This window comes from Coenobita brevimanus, chromosome 110 (assembly GCF_032717465.1).
Source record: "Coenobita brevimanus isolate Jiangsu-jjx chromosome 110, ASM3271746v2, whole genome shotgun sequence".
NCBI lineage: Eukaryota > Metazoa > Arthropoda > Malacostraca > Decapoda > Coenobitidae > Coenobita > Coenobita brevimanus.
This window is the reverse complement of record NC_137063.1, coordinates 34,671,459-34,691,775: the sequence shown is the minus strand read 5'-3', so window position 1 is coordinate 34,691,775 and position 20,317 is coordinate 34,671,459. Positions and strand designations below refer to the sequence as shown.

The 20,317-nt window shown below is 41.4% G+C and overlaps 1 protein-coding gene across 1 annotated transcript; it reads left to right on the top strand.

Annotated features, from left to right (window-relative positions):
- Positions 1 to 636: 636 nt before the first annotated feature.
- Positions 637 to 17,499, top strand: LOC145417541 (ATP-dependent RNA helicase DHX33-like). The gene is made up of 6 exons (XM_080286250.1): positions 637 to 752; positions 1,378 to 1,624; positions 10,055 to 11,653; positions 15,310 to 15,474; positions 16,252 to 16,388; positions 17,156 to 17,499. The coding sequence occupies exons 1-6, from the start codon at positions 637 to 639 to the stop codon at positions 17,406 to 17,408; spliced, it is 2,517 nt and encodes an 838-aa protein (XP_080142376.1). The 3' UTR covers positions 17,409 to 17,499.
- Positions 17,500 to 20,317: the final 2,818 nt, after the last annotated feature.

Sequence of the window (20,317 nt, the reverse complement as noted above, 5' to 3'; positions counted from 1 at the left end):
TGCATCAGAGGTGTCCAATCCAAGTGGTTAAATGTCCAGAGTGGCTTTCCCCACAGCAGTATGCTGGGCCCTTTTTTGTTTCTAATCTTCATTAATTACTTATTTGATGACATTCAGTCCAGTGGTAAATTATTTGCAGATGATGAAAAGATTTATAGGAGGATCAAGGACCCACAGGGAATGGAAATTCTCCAAGCAGATTTTCATTGGTTACAGCAGTGAAATGAGAAGTGGCTCCTGTCATTCAGTAAGAATGAATACCGTACCACATGAATGAGACTTCGTTGCAGGTCATAACAGAAGAAAAAGACTTGGACACATGTATCCACAAGCCAATCACCAACATTGCAGATATCCAAGGTCGTAGCTAAGGCCAACTTCATGTTGAGGAGGATAAAAAGAACATTCACTTGCATGGACAAGGTAATATTCCTGGCCCTTTACCTAGCACTAGTCATGTCCCACATGGAGTATGGCGGCAGGCATGGTCCCCATATGAGAGAATGGATTTTGATAAACTGGAAGAAGTCCAAAGGAGGGCTACCAAAACTGGTCCCTGAACTATGTGAATGGTCCTGCCGTGAGAGACTCGCTGCCCTTGGACTCACCACCCTTGAAGCAAGCACTTGAAGTGACATGGTTGAAGTGTGCAAAATACTGAATGGGTTAAAAGATGTAGATAGCAGTCAGTTGGTTGAGAAAGACTCATATTCAGATACTGTGGGACACTGCTGGAAACTCAACAAGCCTAGGTACAGGACCACAGAAAGGAACAACTTCTTTAATGCGAGGGTGATACATCAGTGGAATAAGGTAGTCTGCCAGAGAATGTGGTTAATAGCCCCGATGTAAGTACTTTCATGAAGAGGCATGACTGACATCAGACTGAGTTTATTGAAAGAGGCCCCTTGTCTGTTCATTGTCACTAAGGTATGCAAACAAATATGATCTACTCAGCAAAATGTATTTTGGCTTAATTTCTGGCAGATCAGCAGTGATATTGCTGATTAGGGTCCTCAACAGTTGAACAGATTACATCAGAAATGGGCATTCAGTCAGTGTGGTGCACTGTGGCTTCATGATGACATTCAACAGCATACCTCATAGATGACTGCCAGAAAAAATATCCCATTTTGAAATCAGAGAAAATGATCATGAAAGAACAGGGAAGTTTCTCTTAAGAAGATAGAGACTTACCTGGATAACTTTCGTGGTGGGGTCACAAGGCACCAGGCAAACAAGCAGCCCAATAAAAATGGCACTCAGACCACAATAGCAAGGCACAAAACTAAGTCTTAACAAAGTGGCTAGGCACTGAAGAAGGTTATGGCTAGTTGCGAGAACTGGCACAATGTTCTAAAATAATAACATTAGTAGACATGATAGTGAGAAGCAGCAGACAAGTGTGAGGAATCACAGTGGGTTAAAAGATGAAGATAGCAATCAGTTCTTCCAGTTGGTTAAGAAAGACTCATATTCTGCTGTTAGGGGACACTGTTGGAAGTTCATCAAGCCTAGGTACAGGACCACAGAGAGGAACAACTATGATGAATGTGTGGGTGAGTTTATCCTTGAACAGAGCAAGGAGGGTGCCTCAACTATTTCTGCAGCAAAAGAGTTCCAGGTAGAAATAAAACAACATGAGAAGAAGTGCTTTTGAGCTTCAGTTTAGGAGTGAGGAATGTGACTTTTGCATGGGTAACTGTGAATATCCTGTGGTGCTAGAATAAGTAGATCAGGTTTAACCCGATAGCTGCTGCATACATCATATGAAGAATAGCGTGCGACTGCTTTGTACATCAAATGGTCAAGCTTTTTTTTTTTTTTTTTTTTTTTTTTTTTTTTTTAAGGCATGCTACATTTTTCACCCAAATGTCCATAAATAGCATACCATGGCCAAACTAAGGTAAATAATGAACTCATATTTGGTTTTCCTATTCTTTTCCGTGCACTCTTTCATTTATAAGAGCAAAAATTATTTTTGAGAAAAAAATCCCATTTTTTTGTGCACGGGGAATCAACCACAAAACATAACACCACAGTTAACGGGTTAATAAGGGACAAGTTGTCAAATGTTTTGAAAAAAAAAAAAATCAGATCTCTCCTCAACAACCATCCCTGAAATGGAGAATGTGTACAAACTAGAAAGTCTTGGCATACAAAAATTGGGAAAGACCATTGATTTGTTTTGTCCATTGACGCTACACAGACCCTAGGAATTTGGGGTCACCAGAAACCCAGTGTTCCAGACGGGACACAAATCTAGTATAATACAAATGTCTGATATCAAAAGAAAGGTCATAAACTGGGGAGTGTGATAGAAATTGGATTTCATCAAGTTTATAGTAACACCTCCCACCCTAGCAACAACCTCTCAGACATGAGTATGGAATCTTAGCTGTATATATATCACAACACCTAGACCCTTATGAGAGGTCACTTGATTAATAGAGCTGCCATTTAAGTACAATAGTACTGGTCATTAACACAAGCATCCACAATCTGTCTGTTTATCTATTGCCAGATGTCATAATCTTGCAAGGGGTGGCCACAAACAAATTGCCTCCATGTCTCCCTGTTCCCTGCCATTTCACTGCCCTGCTTCCAGCTTACACCTGCCTCCATCTCATCCTTGGCTTCCCCCTCCCCCCCTTCACATCACTCACATACACTCTCTTTGTTAGTTTCTCGCTCTCCATTCTCTCCACATGGTCAAACCATCTTAGTGTATTTCTCCTAACACTTTCTATTACATCTTCATCCACACCACAACGCTCCTTTGCATCCTCATTTGTCAGTCTCTCTCTCCATGTTACTCCACATGCTTCTCTCAGATAACTCATTTCCCCTGCTCTCACTCTTGATTTGTGTCCTTCCAACAAGGTCCAAGCTTCACTTCCACACATCAGAGTTGGTATCACAATACTGTCATGCAGCAACTTTTTTTCTTCCATGCTCACTTCCATGTTTCTTATAACTGCTTTCAAAGAGCATTCACACCCCATTTAGATGTAAGATGAATACAGGGGCAAACTTTAGTCCTCAGGAGGATGCTGTGGAGACAAGTGTGTCAGTATTTGACTGGAGAGTGCAGGAAATATGATGACAAATCAACAGAATGTTGAGTGTAAAGTTTTAGATCATCTGCAGATATCACGTACAGATATACCTCAGTTTAACGATGCAATTGGTTAAGTAAAAACCCATTGCTAGGTGGGGTATCGTTTATCAGGATAGATTTAACCCTTTAACCGCGGGTATTGTTTTGGTCTGACTGTCCTCTCCCGCGGGGGTTTCAGCCATATGTAAACAAACCTTTAAACCTTAATAACTCTGCACAGAATAAAGCTAGAGAAAAAAATAAGGTACCATTAGAAAGTACTAACCTTCAGCTTTCCATTGATGTAGGTTTCATGACTTTGTTGACTTTCACAGGACGGGCAGTGTCGTTAGAAGTGAGGGGTGTAAAATCACTATTTTTTGCTCACACATCATTACCTTCGCTCATACACCATTACCAAATGCCAACCTTATTCTGATAATAATACTATAAACATATATGAACACTGCACATACGATAAACACCCACTCTGTGTTCACTGAGGCAGGTAAAAGGCACTGTAATTACCTGTACTTCACTGCCACATCAGCGGTGTTGTAATCACTATTTTTCGCTCACACACCATTACCAAATGCCAACCTCATTCTGATAATAATACTATAAACATATATGAACACTGCACATACGATAAACACCCACTCTGTGTTCACTGAGGCAGGTAAAGGCACTGTAATTGCCTGCACTTCACTGCCACATCAGCGGTGTTGTAATCACTATTTTTCGCTCACACACCATTACCAAATGCCAATCACATTCTGATAATAATACTATAAACATATATGAACACTGCACATACGATAAACACCCACTCTGTGTTCACTGAGACAGGTAAAAGGCACTGTAATTGCCTGCACTTCACTGCCACATCAACATGTGTTGTCACTCACACAGCTGGACAGATACTGATGCGCGCTTGGTCAGGGGTGGGGTGGGGGGCCCAGGGGGTGGGAGGTGGGGCCCCAGGGGGGGGGAAGAGGGAGGTGGGGGTCGGCTGGAGTGAAAGAACTTAATAGCTACTCTCCATTGAAACAATTGGCGCACGGAAAAAACGCGGGGTATTCAAAATATTCACAAACATTCGAGAATGACACCCGCAGTTTGGTCCAGTTTTTGCAACGTCATTCTGGAATGACACCCGCGGTTAAAGGGTTAACATGTAAAATATAGGGATGTGTTTTTGAGCCTTGGTGTTCCCCCCCCCCTCCCCACCCCATCTTAAACCCACCCAAATGAGTCCAAGAAAAAGTTTCTAGCTCACCTAAACTCCCAAATAGCTTTAAAACAAGCTAAACTAAGCCTAAAAGCAGTTTATAACTCACCTAAACTCAAAAATAAAATTTGAAAATCATCAAATATAAGTCTGGGAAAAATAAGACTTAGTAAACTGTACCTCAAAATGACAATTTTCACCCCACCTGTGACTAAACACATTAATATAAGTCTAAAAACAGTTTATAAATCAACCTAAACACAAAATTAAACTAAAAAATATCATCAAGTTGGTAAAAACAAAACTAAACCCATCGTTAAACTGGGGTTTGGCCATCGTTAGGAGGGATGTGGTGGTATTTCTACCCCCATCGCTAAGCTGGGGTATTGCATCTAGGGGTATCGTATATCGGGGTATACCTGTACTTACATGTGAGATTACTAATTGTGTTATTTTTATAAAAGCAAAGGATAATAGAGGGCCTAGAACAGAACCCTGAGGCATGCTACTGATAAGTGGTAGGACACTGGCATGCACACCATAAATAGACCTGTATTTGATAATTGGACAGAAAACCCCTAATTCACTGACGGAGATGTCCATTAAATACCATTAGATATCAACTTGTCAGTAAGGGTTAGGTGATGGACTCTGTCAATTTCTTTGGCAAAATCAGCAAGGATAAGGTCAACAATAAAACCTTTATCATAGCATGGGCAATTGTGCGTGTGTGTGTGTGTGTGTGTGTATGCGCCAACACAAGATCGTTCAAGCAGAGTGAAAATGGAGTTCTGGGCAAATGTGGAAGTGTGCATGGAAAAGTTTATGAGGAATGAGAGACTGTTTTTGATTGGAGATATGAATGGAAAAGTAGGGAATGTGAAGGTGGATGGGGTAGTTGGTGAGTGGGGTGTGCCTGCAGAAGTTATTGAGCAGGTCGGTCAGGATCACTTGATGATCGTGATCGTCAGCTTTTACCCTCCCGGAAGGGAGCTGAGAGCTCATATAGTCCGATCTAAGGGCAAGGCTGTGACCTTCACACATGCACACACCCGTCCCCTTGCTCAAGGGGGACAGTAACCACCCACTTCGTCAGTGAAACTTTTCGCAACCTGAGCGAGGCGCGAACTCCCGTCCACCAGTTGGCAAGCGGGAACGTTACCACTGCACCAGCGAGCGATGTTCTAGTGGACATTTCTGTGGGGATGGGGTTGGTGATGGTCAATACCCTCTTTAGGCACAAAATGACCCACAGGCATATGTGGCGAGTGATGAGAAGGATGGGTGGTGAGTTGAATGAGTGGAATGCAATGAGTGATTATGTGTGTGTGGATGACAGAATGAGAAGGTATGTAATGAATGCAGGAGCATACAGAGGTTGGGGAAGTGGACTTTCTGACCATCGCTTGGTGGTGGGGAAAGTCAAGGTACAAATGCATTGTATGAACAGAAGGAGGGAAGGATGGGAGGAAGTAGTCCATACAAGGGTAGGAAGGTTGCATGAGGATGGAAAAACAGCAGAATATAAGAGAGAAGTGGAGGAGCAATTGGTTAAATATGATTTGGAGGGGGAGGTGGAAGGTGTGTGAAAGATATCCATAGAAAAGTCTGTGCAGCATGAGAGATGATATGTGAGGTGAAGAGAATTTGAAAGGGAGTGCAAGGAACAACATGGTGGAATGAAGAGGTGGGACAAGTTGTGGCACAAAAGAAGGAAGCATATAGTGAGTGGATGGGAAGCAGTGATATAGGTAGAGAAGAAGAGAAATATGAAAAGATTAGCTAGTAGGAGAACAAGTAAGAAGAGATTGGATGTGGAATTTGGAAGGAATTTGAGTGTAAAGTGTAGGAAAAGTATGAAAATATTCTACAAGGAGGTAAAGAGAGTTAGACAGAGTGGTAAAGAAGTTAGTAGGGAAATGAAAGATAAAAATGAAAGATTGATAGTGGAGAAAGGAGAAAAAGTGAGCAGATGGAGAGAACACTGTTAGGAACTGTTAAACATAAAGAATGAAAGTAATGAGGGTATAAATGGCTGGGAGAAGGAGGATGGTGAAAAGGGAGGAAGAGATCAAGAGGATGGAAGTAATGGAAGCAATGAAGAAAGTCAATACAGGGAAAGCCCCTGGAATTGATGAAGTGTGTGGTGAAATGATGAAACATGGGGAAGAGAGAGTAGTAGAATGAATATGGAAGATGTGCAGATTGGCATGGGGAGAAGGCAGAGCCCTGGAGGATTGGAAGTCAGGTATAATCATTCCCCTGTACAAAGGAGGCCGAGGATGAGATGGAGGGATGGAGTGGAGAGGTATATGAGAGAGGGGTGTGTGAGCTGGGAGCAGGGCAGTGAAATAGCAGGGGACAGAGCGACATGGAAGCAATTTGTTTGTGGCCACCCATTACGGGATTAAGGCGTCTGGCAATAGATAGACAGATAGATAGACAAAGGAAAAGGGAGAAAAGAAGTGTGTGGTAATCATTTGGGCATTTGTCTTCTTAGTGTAATAGGCAAAGTATAAGGTAGGATACATAGGCCTATTGATAGAGTTAGGTAAATAACAGAGGAAATAGTTGGATAAGAAATGAGAGGTTTTGGGAAGGGAAATGGTTGTGTAGAACAGATATTCATCTTTAGGTCTTTGGTGGAAAAGTATCTAGAGATGGGAAAGAAGTCGTATGTGCCCTTCATGGATTTGGAGAAAGCATATGACAGGGTGGATAGACAAGGAGTTTGGAAAATATTAAGAATATATGGAGTAAATGGGAAGTTGTTGAAAGCCGTGAAGAGTATGTATGAGGATGCTGAGGTTGCAGTGCGTGTAGATAGTGAACTGAATGAATTTTTCTGTCTGAATGTTGGATTGAAACAGGGATGTGTCATGTCTCCATGGTTATTCAGTCAGTATATGGATGGGGTTGTAAAAGAGAAACAAGGAAGAGCAGTGGATGTTGGAGTGGCCCTAATGAGAGAAGGTAGTGCTTAGAAACTTCCTGTATTGTTGTTTCCAGATGATACTGTATTATTAAGTGAAGATGAAGGGAGACTGCAAGGCTTGGTGACTGAGTTTGGGAGGGTGTGTAAGAAACAATCTAGAGGTGAATGTAGGGGGAGTAAAGTTATGGTCTTTGAGAGAAATGAAGTCAGTGAATGTACAATTAGGTTGGATGATAAGGAAATGGAAAATGTGAGTGCATTTAAGTACAGTACTTGGATGGTGTGATGAGTAAGGATGGAAGTTTGGTGGATGAAGTGCTTGAAAGGGTACAACAAGGAAGAAAGGTTGCTGGTTATTTGAAAGCAGTGATAAGAAACAAGGAAGTGAGCATGGAAGTAAAAAAGTCGCGACATAATACCGGTAGTACTGTATTGTGATATCAACTCTAACGTATGGAAGTGAAGCTAAGATCTTGTTGGAAAAATACAAGTCAAGAGTGAGGACAGTGGAAATGAGTTATTTGAGAGATGCATGTGGAATTACATGGAGAGACAGACTGACAAATGAGCAAGCGAAGGAGTGTTGTGGTTTGGATGTGGAAGTGACAGAAAGCATTAGAAGAAATATAGGTATACCCTGGTTTAACGATGCAACTGGTTAGGTAAAAACCCATCGTTAGGTGGGGTATCGTGTATCGGGGTAGTTTTAACGTAAAGTTAAAAGGATGCATTTTTCAGCCTTGGGTTTCCTCACCAACCAAATCCAAAACCCACCCAAATGAGCCCAAAAACAAGTTTAAATCCAATCTAAACCACCTAATAACTGTAAAAGAAGCTAACCTAAGTGTAACACCTGTAAATAACTCACTAAAACCAACAAATAAAATCTGAAAATCGTCAAATATAAGTCTGGAAAAAAATCAAATTTAGTAAACTGTACCACAGAATGACAATGTTCACCCCACCTATGGCTAAAATACATTAATCTAAGCCTAAAAACTGTTTATAAATCAGCCTAAACACAATTTTAGTCTCAAATATCATCAAAATTGGTAAAAAAAATAAAAACCCATCATTAAACTGGGGTTTGGCCATTGTTAGGCGGGATATGGTGGTATTTCTACCCCTATCATTAAGCTGGGGTATCGAATCAAGGGGTATCGTATATTGGGGTATTGCAGGGAGTCCCCGATAGATGAAGCCCCAGTACATGAAAATTCGAAGGTAAGAAAGTGAAAAATATAGGACAAATTCCCCTATACGAAAGGCATATGCTTTGATGATACAAAAAGCGCAACGAGACAATAATTCAAATTTGGCACGTGACCAACCACAGCACCACAATCGTGTGTGACAAGACAAGCAACTGACTTTGCTTTGTCCCAGTCTGTCCTGCTTCCCAGCTGTGTAGTGTGTGCCTTCTGTACTACGAGAATCTTTCGCATTTTGCATCATGTCACCCAAGCGTCCTTCACCTTCATCATCATCTGTGGAGCTTCTAAAGAAGAAGCAACACTGAAGTCTGACACTGGAGCGCAAGCTCGAAATTATCAAGAGGCACGAGGAAGGCCAGGGCGTGAGTGGGATCAGGCCTCACCTATATATACTGTACAGTACTGTTTTCAATTTTTTACTCAGTAATTTGATAAATAAACAACTGCTTAAAGTTCATTTAGCTTTTATTAATATTTCTACTGTAGAATTAAGAGCATACAACCAGCCTAGTACAGTACAGAGTAGTTAGTTGACAGATTTCTAGGGGCTCCTGGAATGCGTCTCCTCATTTTCTTAACATTCTTATGGGGAAAAATGTTTCATTATATGAGAAATCGATATACAAAAGATTTTAAAGTTACCTAACCCTTTCATTTATCGAAGACTCCCTGTACTGTACACTGAGGAGGTTTGGCCATGTGGAAGGGATGGAGAGTGAGAGACTAATGAGGAAAGTGTATGTGAGTGAGGTGGAGGAGGAGAGAGACAGAGGATGAGATGGAGTGATGGAGTGGAGAAGTATATAAGAGAGGAATGTGTGAGCTAGGGGGAGGGCAGTGGAATGGTAGGGGACAGGGCAACATGGAGGCAATTTGTTTGTGGCCACCCCTTACAGGATTGAGGTGTCTGGCAATAGACAGATAGATAGTTCATGATACTAATACAAAAAGATTAATTTTTCTTGATGGACACAATCTTATTTTCATCCTCCCCAATATGTACTCCAGCACTGTCGGCTACAGCAAAAGTTTATACAGTGTAACTGCACCCCCTTTATACAGCAGTTAATGAAATGCTTGTAAATGTGGATTATATGGCTTGCACTTAAAAATTTGCAAGGTTTCTTTACTACATTAAAGCCTTGCAGAGAGAATTCTTGTATGGTATATTACAGATACTGGTACACTATTTTAAATGTAGATGCATATTTTAACCACTACTAAGCAGACTTCATAAGTGTTTCTCCTATGCTGGTGCATGGGTCAGGCAACTCGTGCAGTTTATATTGGGACTTAACATAGGAAAGAGTAAGGTATCACCAGTAGATTTACAGACCCATCTGTGTTTGGCAAACTGTCACTTGGTCCAGCGTTTTGTGGGCCAAACAGACCTTGGTAATTTTAGATCAGAACTATCACACATATAAAGCTAACTTCACATAACCTAATCTGACCTGTCATTAGCTAACCATCCTGTTGTGGGCTGAACTTACTGGTCTGAATGTCCCACGGTTTGAATATACAGTACTGGATACTCACAAGTACTGACTGTACATGAACTTATTCTTTTTCAGATAATGGCTGGTTTTCCAGAACCTCCACCCAAAAAACAAAAATGTGAGGAAAACACAGCACTTAAATCTGGATCAAACAGCCATTCTACCCCTCATAATTCATCCAAGCCAAGTAATGGACATCCAAACAACTCTTCAATAAAAAACAACCCACAGCATCCAAAAGGTTCAACATTTCCCAAATTTAAATCTTTTGAACCTAAACCCCAGCACAGTGACCATTTGAAGGCCCTTCTGAAGCAGCGACGAGCATTGCCCATTTTTCCCACCCGAGCTAAGTTGTTAGAAGAACTCAGGAAGCATGAATTTGTCATTGTAATTGGTGAAACTGGAAGTGGTAAGACAACACAAATTCCTCAGTTTATATATGAAGAGAGATTGCATCGGAAGGGGGGAATCTGTATCACCCAGCCCCGCAGAGTGGCGGCCATGACCATTGCCAAGAGGGTGGCCGAAGAAATGGACACTAACTTAGGTGAACTTGTGGGCTTTTCTGTGCGGTTTGAGGAGGCTGTTTCACAAAGCACGAAGCTGAAGTTTGTGACTGATGGTATGTTAATGAGGGAGGCTATAACAGATCCTTTACTGAGCAAATATAGCTGGGTTATTTTAGACGAGGCTCATGAGCGAACTATTAACACAGATGTTCTCTTTGGCATAGTCAAAGATGCTCAGAAAAGCCGTAAAACAAATGGAAAGGATCCCCTGAAAGTCATTATTATGTCTGCCACTATGGATGTGGACCATTTTAGCAATTATTTTAACAAGTGCCCTGTTTTGTATATAGAAGGAAGGCAGCATCCTATAGAACTGTTTTATGCTAAAGAGAAACAAGATGATTACGTTTTAACTTCCATAAGCACTGTGTTTCAGATACACAAAGAAGCCCCTCCTCAGCATGATGTGTTGGTGTTTTTAACTGGTCAGGAAGAAATTGATTCTGTAGTACATACCATTCGCCAGGTAGCAAAGGATCCCAGCTTAACAGAGTTCCCTAGAATCAGAGTTCATCCCTTGTATGCTGCATTACCTGCCCATCAACAACTGGATGTATTCAGGAAGACTGCTCAAGGAGAAAGGAAGGTGATTGTGAGCACAAACATTGCTGAAACCTCTATAACTATCCCTGGCATCCGCTATGTTGTTGATTCAGGAAGAGCGAAGGTTCGTACCTACCATCCCAGTAGTGGGTTTGATGTGTTGAAAGTCCAGAAAATTTCACAAGCTCAGGCCTGGCAGAGAGCTGGCAGGGCAGGGCGTGAGGCACCAGGTCATTGCTATCGAGGATTGACACGGGACGAATTTGATGCATTACAGCTCAACCCTGTCCCAGAGATTCAGCGGTCAAACTTGGCAAGTGTGATTCTTCAGCTCTTGGCCATTGGAATCAAGAATATTTTGACCTTTGACTTCATTGACAAACCTGATCCAGGGAACGTTAGTCAGGCCATTGAGCAGCTGATACTGCTTGGAGCAGTCACAATGCAGGCAGACACACTACACCTAACAGAGGCAGGCAAGAAGATGGCCCAGTTTCCTCTCGAGCCACGCTATGCTAAAGTCATTCTTAGTGGACCAGAGTTTGGATGTACAGATGAGGTGAGTTGTTTATGGTCTTTTATAGTCCATTCGCCTTAATTTGGCAAAGATTTACATTGTTTTGCAGCTATTTCCCGTAGCTCAGTGACAGATTAAAACAATACGGTGGCTCTACAGTCATTCCATACCACTTCTTTGTGACTAGGACCATATTCTATTTCTCTCTTTTTAACAGCTCAGCAATGAAAGTGGAAAGATGGAAGTATTACACCAAATTAAAGTGGACAGAGGATAGTCAAGTGCATATCTGTGTTTTGTTCATGCTTCATTTTACAGTTCCAGTTACTGTAGTACAGTAAAACCTCGATATAACAGACTTCAGTAGACCAGAATTTGCTTTAATCGGACTCGAGGCGCTACTGGACTAAATTCCTATACAGTATATCGGAAGAAGTCCGGTAAAGCCAGAAGCAGTCTGGACTGCCTGACCACTTGAGCTATGTTCACCACAATAAAAGACATGTTTATCAGTGTACAGTACAGTATTATTATATATATTATACCATCTGATTAATGTAGTGAAGTTATAACGCAATACAGTACCTCAGTGGTAGTTAAAATAGCTTAAAAACTGTTCATGCGATCTGGAATAATGTCTAATATATCAGAAAAAGTCCAGATTAGCAGGGGGAAGTCCGGATGTCGCTTTTATCAGAATTTCGCATTTTTTGGAATGGTTTGGGCCCCAATTAGTCCGTTATAGTGAGGTCATACTGTATTATGCAGTTGCATTGTGTGATACATTGTATTAGAAATTTCATTATACAGTACTGTACTGTATACAGTAATTCCTCTACTATCCGATGTAATAGAGCCAAAGGCATGTCCGGAAAGTGGTCCCATCCGGAAAGTGGGCCCCTAGCTCCTGGACTGGTACTTCAGGACCCTAACCCAGCCTAACTCTGAAAGCCACCTAAATAACTCCCTACCAGACATGCATAGCACCTATTTAAACCTATTTAAGACCCTATTCACACCAATAATAGACATAAAGCATGAAATAAATGAAAAGGAACCAAAGAATGAGGAATTAGAAGTGACTGTACCTCAGCCAGGGTACTTACAGCACGTTTGTTGCCGGCTTTTCTAAGGTTTTGGCAGTGGTGAAAATCCTCTTGAAGCACGTACAGTAATCCAGTGTTGTGCTGCACTTAGTTCTTTGCACCGTGAGTTTTAGTTGTTTAACACTGCACATTGTTCTTAACTGCACCACGCCAATTTCAGCCGCCAGTTTCAGCCACCAATTTGCACTCCACAGTTAATCCTTTGCACTCTAAATTCTAATTTCTTAACACTGCACAACACTGTAAATTCCCATGTGGTCTAATGGCAAGGTATTGCAGTTTATTCACTGTTTATTCACAAAAAATGAGCACGTGTGGCTTCCATTGCGATAGGCATCTACTCGCCATCGAAGTTAGGCAGTAACTGTTGGGAGTGTTGGTGATGGGGAAACAGAGTTGCCAGATTGCAACAGCCACATTACCATACTCCTCAATTTTCATTACCAAATTTAACTTTTCATTACCAAATTCGTAAAGCTAGCATTTATTCTTCACTAATTATTTATACAAGTGGAAATACATGTATCACTCTTCTCATAATTAACAGCATGCTGATTATTTTCACACTATGTTGGCTAGCAGATTAATCAGAGAGAGCAAACAATCCACCATCTTCATCTTGTATATCCTCATACATGTGAAAAATTTTTTTGGTAATGCATTATTCTGATTCATTACCAAACGAATTTTTCATTACCAAATTGGACCACATTTGGTAATGAAAAATTCCAAATGGCAACCCTTACAGGGGAGGGGGGAGGAAGGAAAGGGTGAAGGGGCCGTGGCGTAAACCAGCTGTTCAGTGCCGCGCGGCAATTTCAAATTATGAGTGGGGAAAAATTTGGATTTGGGGGGGGATTTTCTCCTTTTATTGGCCATTTTTGGGTTCCAAAGGTCCAGGCCCACAATGTCCGGTAAGTGGGGTGTCTGGAAAGTGGGCGTCCAGAAAGTACGGGGATTACTGAGGTATTATTATTACCCATCCCCGCCCCAGAGGAGCTCAGGGACAGGCATTGTTTTCACTTGGTTTGTCTGTTTATCTGTCTGTCTGTCTGTCTGTTAAAAACTTTATACAAAAACTGTGGTGCAATTTTCACTAAAATTACAAGGATGATGGGCTATGACCTTCTGATCACCTGATTAACCCCTTACCCGCGGGGATGGCTGGACCACACCGTGCCCCTCCCGTGGGGATAGCAGGAAATCTAGACAATACATGAAAAATTAGCTACTTCCAGGTCAATGGAAGTAGCTAGGCAGGGGAGGGGGTAAGGGAGGGGAGGTGGGGAGGCAAGGCAAACACAGAAAAATGGCTAAATTGGTAATACTGGATGCGAGTACTAGAGGTATTAGCAGCGCTGCCTGTAGCTACACACTGGCAGTACTGATAGATGATACAAGACTGCACATGAAAGCCTGGGCGATTTAAAAAATACCAGGATCACAGAAGTGACGCCCCTCGGTATGGTACTTATGTAACGAGTGTCATGGTAGTGATGGCCCTTGGGTAAGGGGTTAAATACATTTTTTGGGTCTACAGCCTGGGCCTTAGCCCAATTTGGTCCAAAATTTAACCCCTTACCCGCTTGCTGTCACTACCGTGACGCTTGTTACATACAGTAAGTACCATACCACGGGGCGTCACTTCTGTGATCCAGGGATTTTTAAAATCACCCAGGTTTTCAAGTGCAGTCTTGTATCATCTATTAGTACTGCCAGTGTGTAGCTATAGGCAGCACTGCTAGTACCGCATCCAGTGTTACCAATTTAGCCATTTTTCTGTGGTTGCCTCGCCTCCCCACCTCCCCTCCCTTACACCCTCCCCCGCCTTGCTACAGCCTGGCTGCGCAACACAACTCCCGGACTTTTTTTCATTCACTTTTTCCATTTAAATATGCCGTATGCCCTATTTTCATAATAAAAAATAAATAAAAAAAAGGAAAAGGCTAATTGATACTGCCATTAGCCATGAAGTAGCCAGTTTATCACCTGGCAGCACCCCACATGCACTTGGTCGTTAATTTTCCCTATTCATTACCCACTGAAATGTCCCTTATGACCTATTCTCATACTAAAAAAATATATATAAAAAAAGGGAAAAGGCTGAGTGATACTTCCATTGACCTGGAAGTGGCTAGTTTATCGTGTATTGTCTAGATTTCTTGCTATCCCTGCAGGAGGGGCACGGCGTGGTCCAGCCATCCCCACAGGTAAGGGGTAAAAAAAAAAAATTGTTTTTTCACCATAACTCCTTTCAAATTTGTCATATCGACATGAAACCAAAACCTAATGGTGCATCTTTCCAATCTGCATCCTATAACATGCCTCACTACATTAGGGAGTCACCTCCCAGTTTGCAGTAGGAGGGGTCAGTGTCAGGTGGGTCAGGCATAAAATTTCAAATGGGAATAAAATCGTCAATTTTCACCTGACTTTCTCCAAATTTGATAGGTGACATCTTTGACTAGATATCCTGTTGTGTTTATACGTCAGCACTAATATGACTGCCAGGGGATGGGTTTGCTGTTCCTCGGCACAGCTTCTTGTTTTTTCAGTTTTATTTTTTGCATCAGTGAACTGGTATTTTTGTAGGTACTGTCAGTAATAGCAGCTCTGTCAAGTGAGTCAATCTTCATCAATCCAAGTGGCAAGAAAGAGGCAGCAGTTAATGCAAGACGAAAATTCTCCTCAGTAGAAGGCGATCATGTCACAATCCTCAAGATTGTCCGTGCCTTCAAGGCTTCAAAGTGTAGCAAGGTTAGTTTTGAACATAAAAATTATTTTATTTTTCCTTACAATTAAATGTAAGACTTAACTGAATTGTAGATCAGCCTGTGTCAGTACTATATTTAGATCCTGACTAACTGGTGAAGGTCATGAAGCATCATGGGTTATACATCTCTTTACATCACTATGGGCATCGATGAGGACCCTACACATTTTGGTACTGTGTACCCTGGGTGGAGGGAAACAGCTGCATTGTTGACCTAGGAGCCAAACCTTCTCATATATCCCTGCATCTTGTCATGGGGAGGACCCTTTTCTGACTGGTAAGGCACAGTCTACCACATGGGAGTGCCAGTTCCATGCACCGTACAGTATGTACTGTACTGTACCTATAGGATGAACCCATAGAATCAGTTGCTTACCTGTGGTTGATGGGTCTGCTTGGCCAGACAGACCAAGGTTAAGCAACATCATCTCCCCATATTGCAGTACGTACATTTTGATTTTTCCCAGGAATAGGAAAGAAAGCATACTACCCATTTACAGTACATGATTTTGTTCTGTACAGAGAGGGGAAAAAGTAGGAGCTGGAATCCCAGCCCCTATTTCCCATGCACAGGATTATGATAGACTTCATGGCTAGCATTTGTATTGCAAGCAGGCATGCACCCTCGACTAAAAGATTGCAGTAAATTAGACTTGTGGCTTCCTGTCATCTTTGAGTTATTTCTTGAGAGAGATGAGGGAGCTTTGCTTTTGGATCTCTTCACCCAGTGTGAATATGTTCAAGCTTCCTAATGTTGCCAGGTTTGGTGCCATGAGAATTTCCTGAACTATCGCAACCTCACCTATGCTTTGGATGTACGCAAACAATTGGCTCAAGTCTGTGAACGCTGTAGAATCACCATGGTTTCCTGTCAGCAGGATTTGGATGCAGTGCGAAGGTATTCAAACTTCAAAATCTTTTAACTCTGTTTCCAGTAATGTATTGCAGTGAGGAGTGAATAAATGTACAGTAGTTATAACCTTTTTCACTTGGCACCATGATGATAGATTCTCCTAGTTTTTAAATATCCCTGTCTTGTTTCTGATACCCATCCCTTTTTATTTACAGAAATCGGATTATAATGATAGCGATGATGATTTTTAAAATTGTAATAATAATCCAGCTATTTTTAGTAAGTGATACATTCATCACATTCCAAGCACAGGTACACAACAGTAAAATCTTTTGCATGTTAAAGTAAATAAAGTGTCATAAGTATGTTTACAGCAAAAATGGTAATACTATACATCATACCTCCAGTCAATAAGTGCATTATCCCATTGCTCTATACTCAGTTTTTTATTGAGGCGAAGATGCACTTGACAGATTGGTGATGATTGGCTGAATGCAATGTTACTTCATAATCTCTTTATTATTATTTGACAACATATATCTGATGCGGAAATTTGGGTTAATAAACGTTATTCAGACGTGTTGCATTCAGCCAGTCGTCACCGACCTATCAAGTGCATCTTCGCCTCAAGAATTTTCAGTGTTGTTTAGTTTCCCCTCTATCTTGTTTTTCTATATCCTTAATTTCTGGATCCCGCCTTTCCCCATCCTAAAGTTGGAAAAAATGTTAAGCTGGTGATGATGAGGTGGAAGAGAAGGAGGGATGATAATAAGGATGATGATTTGTAAACCATGTAACCTTTCCCGTATCAGATGCCTGGTAACGGGTCTCTTCACCAACGTGTCAGAACTTCAACTAGATGGCCGCTACCTAACCCTGGAGGCTAAGCAGGAAGCAGTGCTCCACCCCACATCAGTGCTATTTGGTGGCAAACCTGCATATGTTCTCTTCACTGAGTTGGTGCACACTGGACGCACATACATGCACACCAACACTCCTGTTGATGCTCAGTGGCTCTATGATGTTGCACCAGAATACTTCAGGAAGCGTCATATCAAAATATGAACCTTTACTGGTAATTAAATTCATGTGACTATGAATTGACATATGTTGTAGGTGGGGATGCCCACCATCCACTCACTTTGTGTAGTGACTCTACACTGAGTAACAAGCTAGATGGTTTGTTAACTCACTTTGTGTAGTGACTTTACACTGAGTAACAAGCCAGGTGGTTTGTTATAGCTGAGAAAACCATCTACTACATTGAGTGGTAACCATGTAACCAAGTGGATGTCTGGTGATCTAGTGAGTTACATCCACCCATACTGGATCATGAAGGTTTATATGTGATGGGTGTTTGGGGTTTATTGCTCATATAATGCCACTCTGGGGAAATCGGCTGGTCACTCTTGCCTTAAGTGTCAGACTAAGTAGCTTAACCCCAGGCACCTACAGTATGCTCATTATGGACAATAAAGGATTAGATGAAATTTAAACTGAAAATTAAACACAGCTGACACTGTACAGCAATGTGATAGTTTTATACAGTGTAAATATGACACTATCAGGACATAATGTCATTTTTGATACTCAAATACAGTACTGTATATCATTACAGAACAGTTTACAGTATTAACACACTCACTCTGATGATGTATTCTGCATTTTATTCTGGCTGCCCCTAGGCAATTTTACCCAGCTTAGGAGAGCCTTTTGGTACTGAAGAGGTCAATGAAGGCAGTCCAGTTGTTTGAAAAGACCCCCTTAAGCTAACTAAGATTGTCAAAGGTAGCAAGAATAAAATCCATCATGGGAGAGGAGCTGTTGTGTATTATCATCATCCTGTCTTCCTTTCCATATCTATTAAAAAATTTTCATACCACCACCGAACAATTTTATTTGGCTTAGGAGTGACCTTACTGTATATAGTGCAGGGTTGAAGAATGGTGTATTATATTGGTAACCCTTACATCAAAAGTACAGGTACAACACCAATTTTCCAGCATTGGACGGTCTAGCACCTCTTCTAATCCAGACGAATTACTAGAGGGCATGTGAAATTCCTGCACCCACCAAAATTGTTTATCAGGCAGCCACAGAAAGGGTTGAGTGTAGTGCTTGCTCACTTGGAATGCTTATACAGTACTACATGTCATGGTGGTGATCTTATATTTTGTCCATTTCTCATCTCATTTTACTTACATTTAAACCAAGCTATAGCTTCTCAGAAGGATGCAATATGGTGATGTCAGGTGTAATCACCACTCTTTTCCAATACAGTCAGACCTCCTTGATCATGGCCAATTGGTCCATCATACTACTACAGTGATGAAACCGTTCAGTAACCAAGTAAAGCGGTGAATGGGAATAAATCTTAATTGGTTCAGGGCCTGCAAGTTCACATTCACCTTTTTGCCTGATACTCAAAAACTAACCCCTAAAAGAATTGGAGGTACAGTAAAAGCTCAATTAACTGGCATTTGACGCATCGGCACATCCATATAACCGGAAAGCAAATTCGATCCGGCATGGGGTCGAAAATATTCTGAATACCAGTTGTCCCCCTATAATTCTTGATTAGTTCTGTACAGTACAGGGTAAAGTAATGTATGCAGCTAAGTTTTCAAAATTATTTTGGCCTGTAACATATGCTAAATTTTTCTTTAATTTTTGGTAATGTTTGCTGGTTTGTGTTCAGTTCTGTACAATTTCTCTTGCCGTCTTTTCGTGTGTATTGTAGTGTACACTCACAATCACTAATTTCTGCTCAGGAGTGCTGACTTCATACCCCGCATACCCAGGGAAGACGGGAAGGGGGGACGAAACGAGCTCCACCCGCCTCTACCTCAGCTCCCAACCCTCCCCCATATCCCTACCCCTCCCAGCCCACCACTCATCATTCTTAACTGGCAGTTACATCTCAAGCTGACCTCATACTTTACACTCATAGTCACATTACTAATACACAAATATAATACACTAGGATATGTAATAAGTATTCAGTATGTCTATGAACATGTTGCAGCAAGAAATTAATGCATTATAACATTGACAATAAAACAAAAACGTTAACAACGGCCATCCCAGGCCGCATGCGTTGGGTGTTTGCATGCGTCCGTATCTGTGCCTGCGTGTTTGGGTGTGTTTGTCTGTGTTTTTCAGTGTGTGTGTGTGTGTGTGTGTGTGTGTGTATTTACCTATTTGTAGTATACAGGAATTGAGCAATGTTCGTGTTGTCCTGTCTCCATATCCACATTTATCAAGTCTACCTTTACACACATGAATGTTTTTCTCATGCACCACCTCTTTGTCTAAGTCGTTCCAAATATTTAAGAATATACCTAATTGTGATATACACGGAATGTACTATGCTCGTGGGTTTCCGTCGCTGTTTCTCAGTAAGTCGAATTTAATTTTAAACTCGTTTAAGTTTTTAGACTGGACGATCTCTTTGTCCAGGCTATTCCATAAGTCTATACTTCTGTAAGGAAAGCTATATTTCTTGATATCCTTCAAGCAGCTTGACTTTTTCAATTTCATTCCATGTCCTCTTGTTGCTCTCTTATCCCATACAAACAGATCTTCTTTGTCAATTTTATCTACTCCCACCATGGTCCTGAACACCGCAATCATGTCTCCCCTCTTTCTCCTTTCCTCTAACGAAAGCAAATCCAGTTTTTCCAGCCTCTCTCTGTATGACAGGTCTGTCAGACTGGGGACCATCTTGGTTGCTGTTCTTTGTATTCTCTCAATCTTGTTTATATCTTTCTTTTTGTGTGGGGACCACACTACCGCTGCATATTCTAACCTGGGGCGGATCATGACCACTATCAATTTTTTCATCATTTCCTCATCCATATAATGAAATGCTACTCTTATGTTAGTCAAGAGCTTATAAGTCTCTCCAACTATCTTGTTAATGTGCTTTTCTGGTGACAAACTATCTTGGACCAGCACTCCCAAATCTTTCTCTT